This window comes from Sphaerodactylus townsendi, linkage group LG07 (assembly GCF_021028975.2).
Source record: "Sphaerodactylus townsendi isolate TG3544 linkage group LG07, MPM_Stown_v2.3, whole genome shotgun sequence".
NCBI lineage: Eukaryota > Metazoa > Chordata > Lepidosauria > Squamata > Sphaerodactylidae > Sphaerodactylus > Sphaerodactylus townsendi.
The window spans coordinates 106,771,765-106,790,880 of NC_059431.1; the positions used below are offsets into that span (position 1 = coordinate 106,771,765).

A 19,116-nucleotide genomic window follows, 5' to 3' on the forward strand; every position below is an offset into this window, starting at 1 on the left:
GGGAAGGGGGGGATGGGAAAGAACTACCAAAAAGGGTGTGGCAGAGTTTTACCTCATTGCAGGTGTTGTCAAGCAAGAGAGGTTTTTTGAAGCAGTAGGTCATCCCCGTTTCCCAGTGATCTTGATCAGTCAACAAGAGATAAACAGTCCCAGGCAAGGATCTTTTAAACAAAATAAAGTTTTACTGAAATCGCTTGTATGCAGAGCATAGTTCTGCTTTCCATTGTCAGTGGAACTCCTGTGCTGAAGCTTCCTGTGCACACAGCTTGACTTGGCCATCCTTGGGATGAGTGGAGGGCAAATGAGGTCAGCATAGGATGAATAAGTAATTTCAGTAAAGCTTTATTTTTGTTTAAAGGATCCTGGCTCGTGACTGCCCATCTGTTCACTGCTAGAGACGAGGCCCACAGGCTCTAGAGTCAATTTTGTACCCGACAGGCCAAAGAACGACCTTCCTTCCATGATGCTCGTCTCAACCAAGAACAACGCTAAGAGAATGATAGTGAAGTTACTGGGAGAGAGTCTAGATGTCTTCTGTTGAGAAGTAGCCACTTTCTGAAGGTGATAACTACTTCAAAGCATGCCGTAGGCGGCAAAATCACTTCTGGCATAAGCAAACCCAGTGGCATTGATCCCACCATGTGAAGGGTGTTGTGAGTGTCGAGGACTCTGACTTGTATTTTTCTGAAGATGCGGTTAGGAGAGAGTTGACTTAGAGCCCTTGGCTGTGGAGGGAGTTTTGAGACCGGGTACCCCCCCCCCTTTCTGTTGCTATGGGCTTGAAAAACATTGTGGATGAGAGAAGATTGATCATATTTCTGGTCTTTGGGGTAGGGAGAGATGGTGGTTAGAAAAAGCCAGACCAGTTAAGGATAGGGTGATCAGACAAGTAATATCTGTCCATTCTTTCGGTCCCTCTCTTAGCTAAAGGCACTCTGAAAAGCTCTATCAGTAGACCATTAGGTCAAAATCTGGTGTTGAGTGCCAGTCTGTTTGGAACACAGATTTCAAACTCGCGGCCCTCCAGATGTTATGGACTACAGTTCCCATCATCCCTTGCCAGCATGATGCTGACAGGGGATGATGGGAACTGTAGTCCATAACATCTGGAGGGCCGTGAGTTTGACACCAATGGTCTAGAACATGGCCAATTGGCCATGCTGGTAGGGGCTGATGGGAATTGTAGTTCCTGAACATCTGGAGAGCCGCAGGTTCCCTACCCCTGGTCTAGAAGGAAAGATTTGAGGAGATATTTTTGGCATGTATAACTGAGACTTGGGTGAATAATGCAGAAATATTTAGTTCTCTAGCTCTGTTCAAGTTGCTTTGTTACCATAACATCAATGGCTGAATCACCCAGATGTGGAAGTTGTGGAAGAGGAATTGGTTGTGGCATCTCTATCCAAGTGTTTTGTCATGGTGCCAATTAAAGTTTGTTTGCCTAGTGACCAGCATGCAAGACACATTATAGCCCACTTTGCAGCCTAATAGTATCCTTCCCTGTGCTACCTGAAGTCTCAGACTTGCTACTGAGTTTTGGATATTGAAATCTCCATGCTGAGGCTTCCTTAGCTGAAGCAGTTCAGGGCTTTATGGCAACCATGGGGCTGCCCCCAAATATAGTAGTGCTTATTTTTTTGATGAGTCACACATTGTAGTACTGTGGTCATATAATTCGGTGGTGGTGGATATTCAAAAGACTCTTGTCATAGGCAGACCATTACCTGGTAATATTTAAAATCACATTAACTTGGAACGTGTCTAAAAGTGGAAGACAGGTAAGACAATCTGTTCCTGGAGTCTGGAGGGCAGGTAAGACAATATGTTCCTGGAGGCTGATTGATGATTTCTGAAAGCCTTTAAGGGGTGTCCTATTGACACGTTTGGCAGTTCTGTCAAGATGCTGGTTAATCTTTAGAAATTAGTCATGCCTGAAGATCTTGAGACAGTTACTTCTAGGCACTAGTTTTCACCTGATAGAGCTTGTCTGGTTCCCTGATTTACTGAGGAATTGGGTAAAATATACAAGGAATTGAGTTGCTAGAAAGTTGGTAAAAAATATGTTACTGAGCACAACCCAACACAAGTTAGAACATTTGTACCCGACAGGCCAAAGAACTCCCTCCATGGTACTTGCGATGATAATGTGTAATGTCGTTTCATTTTCTATTTCATCAGTCCCCTGAAAGAGCAGTTTTGTAGCATTTGTACAGATTGAAGCTCAGATCTTGTATGTGGTGAGCGAAACTATTAACGGCTTGGAGATGGTTTTGCCAGCTGTACCCCTTCTTGGAAAAGAAAGTTGTGGGCATCGTTATCCATGCTCTGTCTGCGTCCAAACTAGACATCTGCAATTCATTCTCTGTGGGGGCTGCCTTTGAAGACTATGTGGAGATTTGAATGCAGTGGTCAGATTGCTGGTTTGTCAGTTGGAAATACATCGGGCAGTTCTGAAAGAATTTCATTGACTCCAGTTCATTTCTGGGCACAATGCAAAGTGCTGTTTTTCACATGTATAGTAAACATTCTGGAGAAAGGGCATTTCAAGAATTGCGTGTTCCTGCTGGAAATCTGATAAATATCTCACTACAGAATTTTGGGAAGATAAAATCGGAGAATATGCTGTTATGGCCAAACTAACAAATCTTTTAAATAGACGGGCAAAGCATGAATTTGATGAGAAGTGGGAACTTTTACTTTTTATATGCAGCTGAATCAATCATGTAAAAATAAAAGCAACTTGAGCATTAATAATTTGATAATGATTAAGATATAAGAGACTGCCAAGTTGAGGTGTTTTAGAGCTGGTTAAAGATTTCATGACGGTTTCGCTGATAATACTAGAATGTCACATTGGGGTCCATTATGTAATTATTATATTAATATTGTCTTGGGTAGATGTCTTTTCTGTTCTGCTTTTATCTATTCTGAATTTTAAAAAATTGTATTTTTTGTATGTTTGTATTTTTTCTATGCCTGTCAAATATATTATGAAAATTAATGAAAAAGTTATTTAAAAAAAGAATTGTCTGTTCCCATGAGAACCTGACCACCTAATAAAATCTTTTGCAGAGACCATGCTCTGACTTCCCCATCTTCTGAATTAAGACAAATGGCTACCTAAGATGGGACTTTTTCCATTTTGGAGCCTCATACGAATGCCCTTTGCATTTTATTGTTGAAGGCTTTCACGGCCGGATTCAACTGCTTGTGGTGGGTTTTCCAGGCTGTGTGGCCGTGGTCTGGTATAAGCATAAGGATTTTTTAAGCATAAGCATTTTATTGTCATTGTGCACGCACAACGAAATTTACAGCAGCATTCCTCGATGCACACAAATTCAGACTCACACATCATCCTCACTTTCCCTTCCTCCACCCATCCCTGAGGGCGGAGTGGTGGCCTTCACAGCTATGAGTCCTATCAACATGGGTTTTGGGAGAGACAGTTGAATGGATTCTTCTAACATAGTTCCTTAACAGTTTGGTTGGAAGATCAGGGTCAGTGAAGTGGCGAGATTTTTTTTGCGAATTTATCTGCAATGGAGACCTCCTTAGCTTTCTTTGTGGTCTGCACTGCCATCTCATGAAACCACAAGTGTCTTATAAGATGTTCCTGCGGCTTTTGTCTGAATTTTCCATCCAACTTCAAGCTCCTAATTGACTCAGCTCCTACTTGTGCCTCCTTAGCTCCCTGGTATGCAAGGGCTAGTTTGGAGATGTGGGAAGTTAGTATGTTGAGTGTGATCACCTGTATAAAGAGCTGGCTTTGCCAGTCCTCTGTCAGCTCATCAATGAGTCACTGGAGGCATCAGATCCCACAGTGTGTTGTGAAAACCAGTTGGATCACGAGATTCTATGGGTGAGCATAACCGGCTCTCACTTATACAGAAGAGGTTAGAACACTTTCGGATGCCTCAGGGCATAATGGTGAAACCATGACTCTTTATCAATTTGCACTGGGCCAGTGTCTATCTCAACCAAAGATCGAGGAAATCCCAGGGGTGTGGCCTGCTTGATGTGAGCACCCAAAATATACTGTGAGAGTCCCAGTGTCACTATGAAGACACTAGGTCCATTGCATGAGTGAAAGCATATCCTGTGGACATTGAAATCACCTGGACCTATTAACTTACGGGGAACTGCAAGGCCCACTTGAAGCCTTCCAACAGAGTTCCAGCGAGCTGGTGTGTTAGGTGAATGCAGCCAAATAGCCAGACTCTCATCAGTGTCCACACAAGGCCAGCACATTTAATACCTAGGATTTGGGTTGGAATTGCCTGAAGGAGAAAACCTCTCAAAATGAGTATCACTTACCTCCTAGCCCTTTGAATGCAGGATTGAAGCCGGGGTCTTTCAAGGGCACCAAGCTCACCCTCCCTCATCCAGGTTTTGGTCATACATGCCAGGTCCACTTTATGCTCTGCAAAGTAACTTTGTAAAATGGCAGTCTTATTGCTCATGGACCTGGTGTTATATAACATCAGTGTTGGAGACTGTATTATTTTCCTCTCTACTTTACCTTCAGAACTGTCCTGTGAGGTAGATTCTGCTGAGAGTGTCTGACTGGCCCAAGGTCACACAGCAATCTTCCTTGCATGAAGCTATCTGTATTTTTCTCTAGATATATATGCCTAATCTTAGGAGTCTTTAATAGCGTTAATAATGTACCTGTCTGAAGTTGCTCAGAATTCACTGCAGTTCAGGCACATTCAAGTAGGGTGAAGAGTGGCCAGCTAAAAGCTTGGCCAACCGTGAGGGAATTAATAGTGGGAGCCGTTTGGTTTAACTCTCAGACTGTTAGATCCGAGTTTTTGATTACGAGGCAACGTGAAATGAAGGTCCCAGCTGCTGAAAACTGCCGATCTATGCTTCACTCTTGCTGGCGTATGGTACTGAACATATGGATTAAGTTTATTCATTAGGCTTAAATAATTATAATGGCTGGAAATGGTAGTGACCAGCTGCATTGTCCCACAGAGAGTGAGAGTTCTCCGTTGAACAGCTTGAAATTCGGAAGGAAAAGAGGAGAAAATATCCAGCAGAAAGATATTGGCCAATTTCAAAAGCATGCCTTCTGATTCTATGTAATGTGCATTAGACACAAGAATCAATTAATTATGTATCCCTGGAACCACTAATCAATAGGGCAAAGCCAAAGTATAAAGTGCTCGAATTACTGCATCTGACACATCATTTTGACAGCAGATTCTGCAGCTAATGAGTATTCACCCTAACTTTGGTAGAAAAAACCTCCCTCACCTTCAATTAGTGAAATGTAAAAGGTGCAAAGAAAATCCTTCACCTAAACTGTGCAATTCAGAAATTTTAACTTTCATTAGAACTGGACCCATTTAATACCCCTTCAGTATTGGAGATGCTGTTATACAAGGTAATTAAAAACAGAAACCCAAATAGCCGTAACTTCCTCGTGGAGAAAGACTGAGCATTTGGGGATTCTTAGATCTGGGAAGGGGGGGATGGGAAAGAACTACCAAAAAGGGTGTGGCAGAGTTTTACCTCATTGCAGGTGTTGTCAAGCAAGAGAGGTTTTTTGAAGCAGTAGGTCATCCCCGTTTCCCAGTGATCTTGATCAGTCAACAAGAGATAAACAGTCCCAGGCAAGGATCTTTTAAACAAAATAAGTTTACAGAAATAAAGCTTGTGTACGGGCATAGTTCTTTCCATTGTCGAGTGGAACTCCTGTGCTGAAGCTTCCTGTGCACACAACGACTTAGCCATCAGGATAGTGGAGGGCAAATGAAGGTCAGCATAGGATGAATAAGTAATTCAGTAAAAGCTTTATTTTTTGTTTAAAGGATCTGGCTGGCTACCATCCTTCACTGCTAGAGAGCCGAGGCCACAGGCTCTAGAGTCCAATTTTGTACCAAACAGGCCAAGAGCGACCTTCCTTCCATGATGCTGCGTCTCAACCAAGAACAAGCTAAGAAGATGATAGTGAAGTTACTGGGAGAGAGAGTCTGGGTGTCTTCTGTTGAGAAGTAGCTAGCCACTTTCTGAAGGTGATAACTACTTCAAAGCATGCCGTGGCGGCAAAATCCCCTCACAGCATGGCAAACCAGTGGCGTGATCCCATGTGAAGGGTGTTGTGAGTGTCGGACTCTGACTTTAGCTTATTTTCTGAAGATCTTGGTTAGAGAGTTGACTTAGGGCCCTTGGCTGTGGAGGGAGTTTGAGACGGGTACCTTTCTCTTTATGAGCTGAAACATTGTGGATAGAGAAGATTCCAGTCCATATTTCACCAGTCTTTTGGGGTAGAGATGAGTGAAGTTAAGAAGAAGCCAGACCAGTTAAGGATAGGGTGATCAGACAAGTAATATCTGTCCATTCTTTCGGTCCCTCTCTTAGCTAAAAGAGCGCTCTGAGAAAAGCTCTATCAGTGACCGACTGGAGTCAAAATCACAGTGTTGAGTGCCAGTCTGTTTGGAACACAGATTTCAAACTCCTTGACCCTCAGATGTTATGGACTACAGTTCCCATCATCCCTTGCCAGCATGATGCTGACAGGGGGATGATAGGAATATGAATCAACATCTGAAGGCTTAGCAGTTCCTTCCTGTATCTAGAAGGAAAGATTTGAGGAGATATTTTTGGCATGTATAACTGAGACTTGGGTGAATAATGCAGAAATATTTAGTGCTCTGGGTCTGTTCAAGTTGCCTTGTTACCATAACATCAATGGCTGAATCACCCAGATGTGGAAGTTGTGGAAGAGGAATTGGTTGTGGCATCTCTATCCAAGTGTTTTGTCATGGTGCCAATTAAAGTTTGTTTGCCTAGTGACCAGCATGCAAGACACATTATAGCCCACTTTGCAGCCTAATAGTATCCTTCCCTGTGCTACCTGAAGTCTCAGACTTGCTACTGAGTTTTGGATATTGAAATCTCCATGCTGAGGCTTCCTTAGCTGAAGCAGTTCAGGGCTTTATGGCAACCATGGGGCTGCCCCCAAATATAGTAGTGCTTATGTATATGATGAGTCACACATTGTAGTATTGTGGTCATATAATTCGGTGGTGGTGGATATTCAAAAGACTCTTGTCATAGGCAGACCATTACCTGGTAATATTTAAAATCGCATTAACTTGGAACGTGTCTAAAAGTGGAAGACAGGTAAGACAATCTGTTCCTGGAGTCTGGAGGGCAGGTAAGACAATATGTTCCTGGAGGCTGATTGATGATTTCTGAAAGCCTTTAAGGGGTGTCCTATTGACACGTTTGGCAGTTCTGTCAAGATGCTGGTTAATCTTTAGAAATTAGTCATGCCTCAAGATCTTGAGACAGTTACTTCTAGGCACTAGTTTTCACCTGATAGAGCTTGTCTGGTTCCCTGATTTACTGAGGAATTAGATTGCAAAATATGCAAGAGGTGAGTTGCTAGAGAGTTGTGGTAAAATATGTTTACTGAGCTTTTAAACAACACAAGTTAGAACATTTGTACCCGACAGGCCAAAGAACTCCCTCCATGGTACTTGCGATGATAATGTGTAATGTCGTTTCATTTTCTATTTCATCAGTCCCCTGAAAGAGCAGTTTTGTAGCATTTGTACAGATTGAAGCTCAGATCTTGTATGTGGTGAGCGAAACTATTAACGGCTTGGAGATGGTTTTGCCAGCTGTACCCCTTCTTGGAAAAGAAAGTTGTGGGCATCGTTATCCATGCTCTGTCTGCGTCCAAACTAGACATCTGCAATTCATTCTCTGTGGGGGCTGCCTTTGAAGACTATGTGGAGATTTGAATGCAGTGGTCAGATTGCTGGTTTGTCAGTTGGAAATACATCGGGCAGTTCTGGGCTGGTGACTCAGTTCGTGCGGGCACAATGCAAAGTGCTGTTTTTCACATTTATAGTAAACATTCTGGAGAAAGGGTACTTCAAGAATTGCGTGTTCCCGCTGGAAATCTGATAAATATCTCACTACAGAATTTTGGGAAGATAAAATCGGAGAATGTGCTGTTATGGCCAAACTAACAAATCTTATAAATAGATGGGCAAAACATGAATTTGATGAGAAGTGGGAACTTTTACTTTTTATATGCAGCTGAATCAATCATGTAAAAATAAAAGCAACTTGAGCATTAATAATTTGATAATGATTAAGATATAAGAGACTGACAAGTTGAGGTGTTTTAGAGCTGGTTAAAGATTTCATGACAGTTTCTCTGATAATACTAGAATGTCACATTGGGGTCCATTATGTAATTATTATATTAATATTGTCTTGAGTAGATGTCTTTTCTGTTCTGCTTTTATCTGTTCTGAATTTTTTTTAAGTTTGTATTTTTTCTATGCCTGTCAAATATATTATGAAAATTAATTAAAAAGTTATTTAAAAAAAGAATTGTCTGTTCCCATGAGAACCTGACCCCCTAATAAGATCTTTTGCAGAGACCATGCTCTGACTTCCCCAAGTGGCTACCTAAGATGGGACTTTTTCCATTTTGGAGCCTCATACGAATGCCCTTTGCATTTTATTGTTGAAGGCTTTCACTGCTGGATTCAACTGCTTGTGGTGGGTTTTCCAGGCTGTGTGGCCGTGGTCTGGTATAAGCATAAGGATTTTTTAAGCATAAGCATTTTATTGTCATTGTGCACGCTGGCAATTTACAGCAGCATTCCTCGTGCACAAATTCAGACTCACACATCATCCTCCACTTTCCTTCCTCCACCCATCCCTACAGCCCCAAACACACATCATCTGAGAAGCCATGGGAGTTTAACGCAACCACAGCTCTGGAGTAGAGAAGCTGTCTCTAAGCCTCTTTGTCCCTAGTTTTTTGAGGGGCCTGTATGCGTCTGCCGGATGGTAACAGTTCAAAGAGAGAGTGTTGCTGGATGAAGTTGGGTCCCTACTCAGAATATTTTGGGCTTTATTTTAGGCGAGGGGTGGTTCTTCAAGGAGGGAGAGGCGGCTTACGATGAAATCGCGTTTCCTTTGGAGCTCCTTCCTATCTGCCACTGCGTGCAACTGGAGGCAACCATTCACTGATGCAGTAGGAGTTAAGACACTCTCTATAAGCTTGGCGGTAAAAGGACACCAGGAGTTCTCCACATCCAGTTGTTGCTTCCTTAAAAGTCTCAGATAGTACAGTCTTTGCTGGGCTTTCTTAACCACCTTGCTGACAGATCTATGCGCCCAGAGTCCAAGTCCTCTTTAATCATAAGCCCAGAAATTTGTAGATCTTGTTCCTAACATTTTACGCCTGCATCTGTGGCTGGCATCAGCTTCAGAGGTGTACATCACAGACTTTTTCTCTGTGTCGCGCCTCTGAAGATCTCAACCTAAATAATAACGATCAAAACTATCGTCCTAGGCTACTACCACACAGCCGGAAAACCCGCCAGAACCATTTGCATTTGTTTTGCCTTGTGTCTACACTTCTGAGTTTTAAGGCACCGTGAAGATGTTTTTGTATTCCTGGGTGTTTGTTGAGATATGTTTTGTAGTTGTTCTTCCCTTATGTGGTTGCTGTTTTACACTGTAAATGTTTTATGTTGGTTTTGTGACGTAAATTTTATTATATGCCGCCTTGTGAACTTTGGGAGAGTGGCATAAAAATAAACACTTTACATAAAAACCTATTATACACATTATGCAGTGCCTTATTACACAATGTGCTGCTGCGACATATGGCTGCTCGCCTTGGTGGCTTCAGCAAAGGATTAGACAAATTCATGCAGGATGGGTTTATCAGGGGCTGTTAGCCAATGATACTAAATACAATTTTCACTTTCAGAGACAGTGCACCTTGGGATACCAAATGTTAAGGGACAGATAACACCAGAAAGCTATTGCCGATCATGCACCGCTTGTAAACGTCCCAGGAGGATCTAAGCAGCCCATGGAAACAGGATGCATTCTTGGTCTGGTTCTGCTGGGTCACTCTTACTGGGTCACTCTTAAAGGACGGCCTGCCTTTGTTCTCAGAACATCATGCCCATTAACTGTCTTTCAAGTAGCTGGCTCTGAAATATCTGTTACTACATTGGGTTGTATGAATGTGTCTCTTTTTATGGCATATATTTCTAATTACCACTCAGAACCAAGAGCATGTTTTATTAGCTGATCTAATAAATCTTCATGTTCAGAGGCAGTAAACCTCTGAATTCCAGTGCTAGGAGGCAACCTCAGGGAAGGCCTCTGTCTTTATGCCCTGTTTCCAAAGGAACTGGTTGCCCACTGTGTGAGACAGGATGCGGGACTGACTACACCAGGGGTCTGCAACCTGTGGCTCTCCAGAAGTTCATGGACTACAAATCCCATCAGCCCCTGCCAGCATGGCCAATTATGACCATGCTGGCGGGGCTGATAAAGTGATCCATGAACACACCTGGAAACCACAGATTCTGAGCACCAGACTACTGAAGAAGATGAAAGCTTGGATTCACGCTGAATCACACCACCAGTTCATGAAGATCAGTATTGCCTGCTCAGACTGTGCTTAGCTGTCCATAGTTTCAAGGAGGAGTCTTTTCACATAAGCTAGCTTGGGTCTTTTTTTTAAACTGAAGATGTAAGAATTGAACCTGGGGCCTTCTGCATGCCAAGAGGAGACCTTGCCCTGATGGACCAGGTGTCTGATCCATCGGGCCTGTTCTTATGTCCATTATCCTCAGTAAACATAGCCAGTAGTTGAAGACTTAGTATCTTGCCTGACTAGCAGTATTTTCACCTGAAGATAATAAAATGCAAAAAAAAATATCCTTTGCTCTTAAAAAATAGATTTTAGTTCCCAACGGCTTTTTTTTTTGCCTTGATATAAAAAGTCAGCATGATAAATTGAGCAGTGGGCTGACATTCTAAGGTGTACATTTTAAAGGGACTGTTACCATTTGAATATCCTGGTTTCAGCAGTTTTCCTTACCAGATGAGGTTTTTGAATGTCACGAAATGAAGTCTTTGCTTTCTGGATTTGGCTGGAGGAGATAGATGCCTTTAAGAATTGGTTGTAAATGATGAGGCTTTTTTTTTAAAAAAAGGATGGAATAGAGTTGAGAGCAAGATGTCTGTATATCCTATGTTTCTGGCTTAATCCGCGGACTTTACAGCAGATGTTGCATCAGTGCAACATATCTTGCAAAGAAACAAGTGCTTAGCATTTATGTGTAGAAAAAAAACTGCTACAGTGACTTTTGGTTTAAGGACAGTGGCTCAAATTTGTTAAGATTCAGTGTGGCATCAGGTGGATGTGAATGTCAAAAAGGGGGCAAGAAATTCCATTTTCATCAATGTAAAACTGTGACTATCAAAGCTTAAGAATTTGTCATTTGAGTCACAGTATTATCAGTCTCATTCCTCACATTTTTATGCATAAGTCTCACTGATCCCAGTGGTACTGAAGTGTGAACGGGATTGCTGCCCAGGACTGATATCCAAAGGTGCTGTGAAGAAATGGACTCTATAACCCTTCCTTTTTTGCCAGATGATGTGTAGCCCAAAGCCATTATTTCAACAGAAATGCAATTTTGAGAAGCTGTAATGGATACATAAGATGTTTTGGTTTGATATTTCACGGTTCACTGGTATTCTGTGGGGGATCTTTGGCAGTGTCCTTCATAATAGCCTAGAACTGTCTGTATCTGTCAGTATTCTCACATTCATTTATACAGACAGTATAAAAAGACTTGAGGAGGGAGGGGGAGATGGAGGAATTTGGAGCAAATATGTTTTATGCCTGGCTACCTGGAACGGGAGTATCTTTATTCTCTGCTTATGTTTGCCTCAATGACTATTTATCACAAAGCAAGCCAAAAAAAAAATCCCAATTTTGGGGTGGTTTTCAGATCCTTTCCAAATGCATGGATTGACGGATCCGGGAAGAAATGGGAGCATATATCATGAGGAGCTCAAATGAGATTCTTTAAATAGATTAAATGACCCACAAGATTTGCAAAAACCCTGCCTTGCAGTCTCTTTTGATCCCCTCCTTTTTTCTGTTTCTCGATACTTGGGATTTAGTCATTTTAGCTATTCAGAAAGGATTTCTTTGCAATATTCCGGGTGTACCTTTTGGGTATTGTTGAATTTTTTCCCCCTAGCAGCAAAAAGTTTTAAATTACAAAACTAGTTTTTGAGGCAAAATCTATATGAAAATTTATGAAGAGAAGAATGCCATTATACAGTAACCATTTTTCTGCCCTGTTTCTTAATGGTGAAGCTTTGCTGTAAGTGCACTCAAAAAGTGGTTTTATATATAGTAACAGTCTAAAGAGGAATTTAAAGGCTGCTATCTTCAGGACGCTTTCCTGGGAGCGGGCTTTATCGAATAATATGCAGCTTCCTTCTGAATACACCTACCCAGCCATGTTCCCTAAATGCCTCCAAGCTGCATTTGGTGGACCATTCATCACACTACTGCTCTCATGAAGAATATAGTCTCTGGGGTGCTGTGTGGTTTCCGGGCTGTATGGCCGTATTCTAGCAGCATTCTCTCCTGACGTTTCACCTGCATCTGTGATTGGATCCTCTGAAGATGCCAGCCACAGATGCAGGCGAAACTTCAGGAGAGAATGCTGCTAGAACACGGCCAATACAGCCCAGAAACCACACAGCACCCTAGTGATTCCGGCCGTGAAAGCCTTCGACAATACAATATAGTCTCTGGCTGGTGTTTGCCAACTTGGCCCCAAACTACTCTTTAAATTACTGTTTCTCCAGTCCGAAACAAGGTATGTTATCTTGCATAAGCTGAACGCTGGACTCCAAAGATCTGGTAATGTTGTGGAGTCCTGTGGCGGAAGTTTGCTTTGAATGGTGCCGGTATGCTAGCCACCGAAGTAACGTACTTGGATTTTCTTTCTTTTTTTCCATTTGAACAGGTTCCACTCTATGTAGCTATGAACTAAAGCCATCTGAATACACTACAAATCCAAGGGCTGCTCAGCTTTGCCCCAAGCTCCCGGTTCCAGAGAGGTAATCTGCTGTTTTTGATCTTAACTTTGTGTCAAAGCCTAAGCCTTTAATGCCAGGGCAATGCCACTTGAGGACCACAGTGTAGTGTCCTGGGATACATTCATAGTTCTCCACTAATTTCCACATTTTCTATAAAACTGCTATCCCATGTGCACTTCACTGGAAAATGTGTTACGCATTATGTTAGATCAGGGGTGTCCAACTCTGGCACTTCAGATGTTCATGGACTGCAATTCCCATTGGTCGTACCAGCAGGGCGTAGTGGTTAAGAGCAGGTGCATTCTAATCTGGAGGAACCGGGTTTGATTCCCCGCTCTGCCGCCTGAGCTGTGGAGGCTTATCTGGGGAATTCAGATTAGCCTGTGCACTCCCACATATGCCAGCTGGGTGACCTTGGGCTAGTCACAGCTTTTCGGCGCTCTCTCAGCCCCACCCACCTCACAGGGTGTTTGTTGTGAGGGGGAGAAGGACAAGGAGATTGTAAGCTCCTTTGAGTCTCCTACAGGAGAGAAAGGGGGGAATATAAATCCAAATTCCTCCTCCTCCTCCTCCTCCTCCTCCTCCTTCTTCCTCTTCAGGGGCTGATGGGAATTGTAGTCCATGAACATCTGAAGCACCAGAGTTGGACACCCCTGTGTTAGATGAAGGCGTCTCCTTCTCCTAGAACTTTAAGGCATTTGGTGTTGTTTGGTTGCGTGGCTATAAAGCAACTTGGGTTTATTGGTGGTGTGTGTGCATGTCAGATGTTTTTGTCAGCTGTGATGTCTTCATGTATTGCATTTCACTGTGTGGCACCTGATTGGTTGTTTGGTTTTTGTCTGTACCTTCTTGCTCCCAAGTCTAGAATATATGTACTGTGCTCTAATTCCCATTGCTTAAATGTGTAACCTACAAGTAACTCATCATTTCAGCTTTGTGGCTGGCTCTCTGTGTTTTCTCAAACATATGTTAAACAATTCATTGGCTTGTTGAAGCTAGACTGATTCACATATATACTTTTAATTAAAGGAATCAGTAGTGTCCAAACAGCTAATGGTTGATTAAGTGCTTTTATGCAAACAGCTAACTTTTGGGGTTTTTTCCTGTTAATATTCCGAAATTTTTAATATCTTCAATTTTTTTTTAAAAAAAAATCTAAATTAACTATTTACCGGTAATTTGTATCTATGGTTTTGTGTCTCATCAGGACAGAAATGTGCTAGAAGTCAAGTAATCAGCCTTTTACACACCATGAAACATGTCAACCTTAAAAATAATTTTAGTGCAAATTTACAAACATATTTTTCAGTTTGAGTTCCAGTATGCATAATTTAGAAATTGGCCTTCGAATGTAAGGAAGAGGTGCATCATTTGATGATTTCTTGTCAACTCTGCATTTATTCAACTGTATCTCCACCTTATCTCACCCTCCTTCATTCAAGCTTATCATTATTGGGGTGGGGTAGATGGTATTTTTTGGCAGAAAATCTTCTATTCCTAAACATAAATACTGCATACAGTGCAATTCTAAGTACAGTGGCACTCTTCCAAGTCCACTGCATTTAGCAGGCTTGGAAGGGTGTGTAACCCTGTTTTGGGTTGCATACACCTCATTTAAAACACACCATGTATTTTTATTCATTCATTCATTGATTCGCTCATTCATTCATTCATTCATTCATTCATTCATTCATTCATTCATTCATTCATTCATTCATTCATTCATTCATTCGCTCATTCATTCGTTCATTCATTCATTCTGCTACAAGTGTTCCTGTTCAACCATTCTTGTCTTTTGGGGGAACTTTGGAAATCCTTGTATCTCATTTACTGTTTTAGGATTGCTTACTAAATGTTAGACTTGCTAAAGTATTCCAATGAATTTAGGAAATTAAAAAAAAAATCCCAATGCAATATTTTCCAGAAGACCCACATAACTGTCTAGCAGGATCACACCCTTAGGTTAGTGGGAAGAAAAATAACCTGTATCTCGTTCATTGCTTTATCATTTAGATACATGTTCCATCGGGCAAGTTTGTAGAGGGGTTTCAGGTTTCCAAATGGTAAATTGGCCTTGCACAGAAGATTAGGCAAACAACACGTTCTGGACAAGCACTTACAACAGGGTTCAGTTGGATTTGAAGAAACAGATTTGGTAAATAATTGGTTACTTGCAACAGTTCCAGGTGGGAAGTTCCCTGTACTCATTGTGGGGTGATGTTTTAAGGGGCAGGGGCTGGAAATAGGACTAACAGAGTGCAATGGCTACACATATGAAACTAAGCAGCGGGGAGTGAAAGGCCCTCAGCTGTAACAAGCAGATACTGGTTTGCCATTGCCTTCTTCTGCAGGAAGCTGAAATATTGAAAGCTGAAATGCATAATTTTATTAGTTAAAATATTGATAGTGCATCTTTCTTCATGGCTCAAGGAGGCTTACAGGTCATAGTTAAAACATTACCATTTAAAACTAATAAACACCCCCATAAGAAGCCTGCACTCCACAGCCCATCAGAGTCTCTGGCAAAGTGCAATGCCACCTGAAGATTTCTAGTGATATTGCTCCCTCGCTTCCTCAGGGGGCCCAGTCTACAAAATAAGAACTGTGGTGCAAAAGGCTCGGGTTCTGGTTGATGCCGGGCGCACCACCTTAAGTCGGGCAATAGACAGTTAGTAGCATCCCAAAGACTATAGTTGGCATGCAGGAACATATGGCAGGAGCCAGTCCTTTAGATATGTGGGCTCTAAGCCACGAAAGGCTTTAAATGTCATAACCAGCGCCTTGAATTGAATTTGGACACAAACTGTATAGCTGCTTTAAAATGGGGGGAAGTATGCGTTCCCCCGACTAACATTCTGAACCAGCCACCGTTTCTGATTTTTCTTGGGGTAGAGCCAAATGTAGAGCCCATTAAGTAATCTGAGGCTACCAAAAGAATGGATTAATGCCACAAAACTATCTGAGAGGAGTGAGTTGGCAAGCTCGGCATAGATGGTAGAAAGCTCTTTCAGCCACTCCGCCAACCTGCTTTTCAAACACCAAGGCTGGGTTCATGAATGCCCCGCATGCTCTTAACCTGCTTGCAAAAGCCAACTCCCCTTCATCCAAGATCAGTGAGCCTGAAACATCAACCTTCCGCACCCACCCCTCCACAGCATCACTTCCATCTTGTCTGGGTACAGCTTATTCTGCCTTGGCATGACTGTGGTGATTTCAAGGGTATAATTCCCCTTATTGTGGCACTGGAGATGTCTAAACAAACTTAAACATGGGCTTGTTTATTTGAGTACTTATGCCCTGGTTTTCTCCCAAATGGATCCAGAGTGGCTTGCGAGTGTGTGTAAAATGCCGTCAGGTGGCAGCCAACTTATGGCAACCCGAGCAAGGGTTGGTTGCAGCCAACTAGGCAGTCCTAGTAAGGGTTGCAGCCAACTAGGCAGCCCTAGCAAGCGGCTTTTAAGGCAGGTGAGAAACAGAGGTGGTTTGCCATTGCCTTCCTCTACAGAGCCTTCCTTGGGGATCTCCCTCCAAGTACTGATCCCTCTTAACATCTAAGATATGATGGGATTGAGTATACTATGCTACCTTTCCTCCCTCAAAATGGCTTGCAAGAGGAGAGACAATATACAAACAAACCAGAGTACAGTAAACAGTGCAAAACAAACAAGTGCATACCAGGCTGTTCCTCGATTCATTGGCTGGCTGGTTGCAAAGCAGAGACTAAGAGCTAAAGGGGAAAAGCAATGCTCATCAGAGATGTCACACCGCTGCCTCCTTCCCTCCTTCCCTCCCTCCCTACTTTTCTCTTTTGAGATGTGAAAGGTCCGTTGAGTCTCCCACTCCTACATGCCAAGTTGCTGTTTTCCTTCTTGGAATTTCCCTCTGATTTCTTGTTCCATGTGACATGCTAGGCACTACAAAACAACTGAAGAAATTAAGCTGCTTGGGCCTCCTGGCAATTCTGCGACTCTTATACATGCAGGAGGGTTCCCTTGTCTCCTGGTATTTCTTGCCATAAAGGTTGGCCAAGGGGTCAGCAAGATCCTTACATAGCCCTTATCAAGAACAGACCTCTCCAGAATCCAGGAAAGAGAAAGTTTCATGGAGCAGAATTGTCAGTGTTCCTCAGGCGTCTCCATTACAGACCAGGGAAATATGGTTTCTTTTAATATGCCCTTTCTGGGACCATTCAGCTTCTGTCGTCCCAAACCTTGCTGTACGTCATGCTGAAAATAAAGAATTGATTTAGTACGCAAGAGGAACAATATGCCTGATTTTGTTTACTGTAAAGTTTCCCACCCCCTTACTGAGTTCTGATCATTATTAAATGAGGAATTATAGTTGAGAGGATTTTCTGTTCTGTTCAGACATGTAATAGCCCTACATCTAACCACCAGCGATTAATAAAAATGCAAAGGGTTGCCGTAATAAAATGATTATACTGCTTCTTATTAAAGAGGCACAGTGCGTCTCGTGCCTCCCTGACTCAGAGCTACTAAAATAGGAATTGGACTCAGGTGCTTGATTCTCAAGAGTCCCGTTTATTCCAAGACATCGTGTTGTAACCACTGACCTCATTTTTTATTCATTATAGCAGAGTTAAATTTGTGTCTCCTACACATAAAACCAGGTAGTTTCAGATGTGCTTGATAATCATTGGCTTCAGCAGAAAGTATATTAATATAGTAATATCTAACTGCACTAAAACTGGGGGGGAGATAGATAAAACAAGGCAACCTCTTCTTGCCCCCCCCCCTCAATTGCATGGGCATTTCACCCCATCTGATAGGAAATGACTTCCAACAGCCCTGGGAGGCTTTGAATCCACATCATTGCCCCACCCCTGCTACATTACAAACTTCTTTTTCAAGCAGAAGGGATTTGGAATGGGAGGGGCAGGCTCTGAGACTGCCAACCTCCAGGTGGCACCTAAAGATCTTTCGCTATTACAGCTGATCACCAGACAACCAACATCAGTTTACCTGGGGATCATGGCTGCTTTGGGGAATGGACTGTGCCACTAAACCCTCCTAAGATCTCTCCCCTCTGGAAACCCTGCCTTCTCCTTCCCAGTCTCTGCCCCCCAAATCTTCCGATATTTCCACACCCAGAGCTGGCTACCCTAAGCTTGAAGAAAACAAGTCCAAAATTCCACTTGGCTAGCACAAGAACATAAGAACATAAGAAAGAGCCTGCTGAATCAGACCAGAGTCCATCTAGTCCAGCACTCTGCTACTCACAGTGGCCCACCAGGTGCCTTTGGGAGCTCACATGCAGGAGGTGAAAGCAATGGCCTTCTGCTGCTGCTGTTCCCGAGCACCTGGTCTGCTAAGGCAAGCACAGCAGCTGTTGGATCCTGTCTATTATTTTACACAAACTTGCATTCAGATGTGGGTAGCTGAAAAGTTGAACAGTTTTCAGAGCCTGCTGGTAGATGACCTTTCTGTACAATTCTCTGCATAGGAATAGAGGGTTTCTTTGACGGATGTCCTGGAGATTATGAAGAACTAGCGTTGAAAATAGTAGATGGGGGAATAAAAAGATCTTTGTTTCACATCTACACTTGTTTTGAATTAGTAACTTCTGTTGAGGGAGTAACTCCTGTTGTGGTCTCAAAAGGGACAAATGTAATTTGTTTAAGTTTGGGGACAGATGCCTTTCAAAAATAGGGGCAAAGATTTCAGCAACAAAAATAGTTAAAATTTGCTGAAAGGACAGAACAATTAATTCCACCTTTAATTCAGAATCCACAGTTAACCCAGAAAAAATAGGTGTATACTTAAAAGCCCTTTCCACTCTTTGACTTCAGTGGGTTTTTAGATGAGTTTTGTGTCAGGAATCTTAGGTGTTAGATGTTCATATGTTGCTTTCTACAAACAGTAGCTTGCGTTTGGGGAAGACATGATGCCTTTTCCCTCAACAGTGGAGTGTTTCACGTTGACGTGCTCTCAACGGGATTCCAGCCACACCCACCCCACACCCAAATCCTAGACACTTTATGTGGAATTAAGGTTCCATGCAGAGTACTCAGGTGCTCTAAAAAGCTGCACATTGATTGAATATACATTACTTTGTAAAAAAAAAAAGAAGAAACTCCAGGTAGTTTTAATGTTCAAAGGCATCTTATCAGCCTGAATGCCTCCAGAAGCTCAGTTTACTTTCTGAGCTAGAAAGAAGGGGGATGCTTAGTTTATAACGTAACTGAGC

At 42.5% G+C, this 19,116-nt stretch overlaps 1 protein-coding gene across 1 annotated transcript in view; it reads left to right on the forward strand.

The window, feature by feature from the left end:
* SLC44A1 (solute carrier family 44 member 1) overlaps positions 1 to 19,116 on the forward strand; it is a 98,985-nt gene that overhangs the window by 47,314 nt on the left and 32,555 nt on the right. The window contains 1 exon segment of the mRNA XM_048503700.1: positions 12,837 to 12,930. Within this exon segment, the coding sequence (XP_048359657.1) occupies positions 12,837 to 12,930 (94 nt within the window).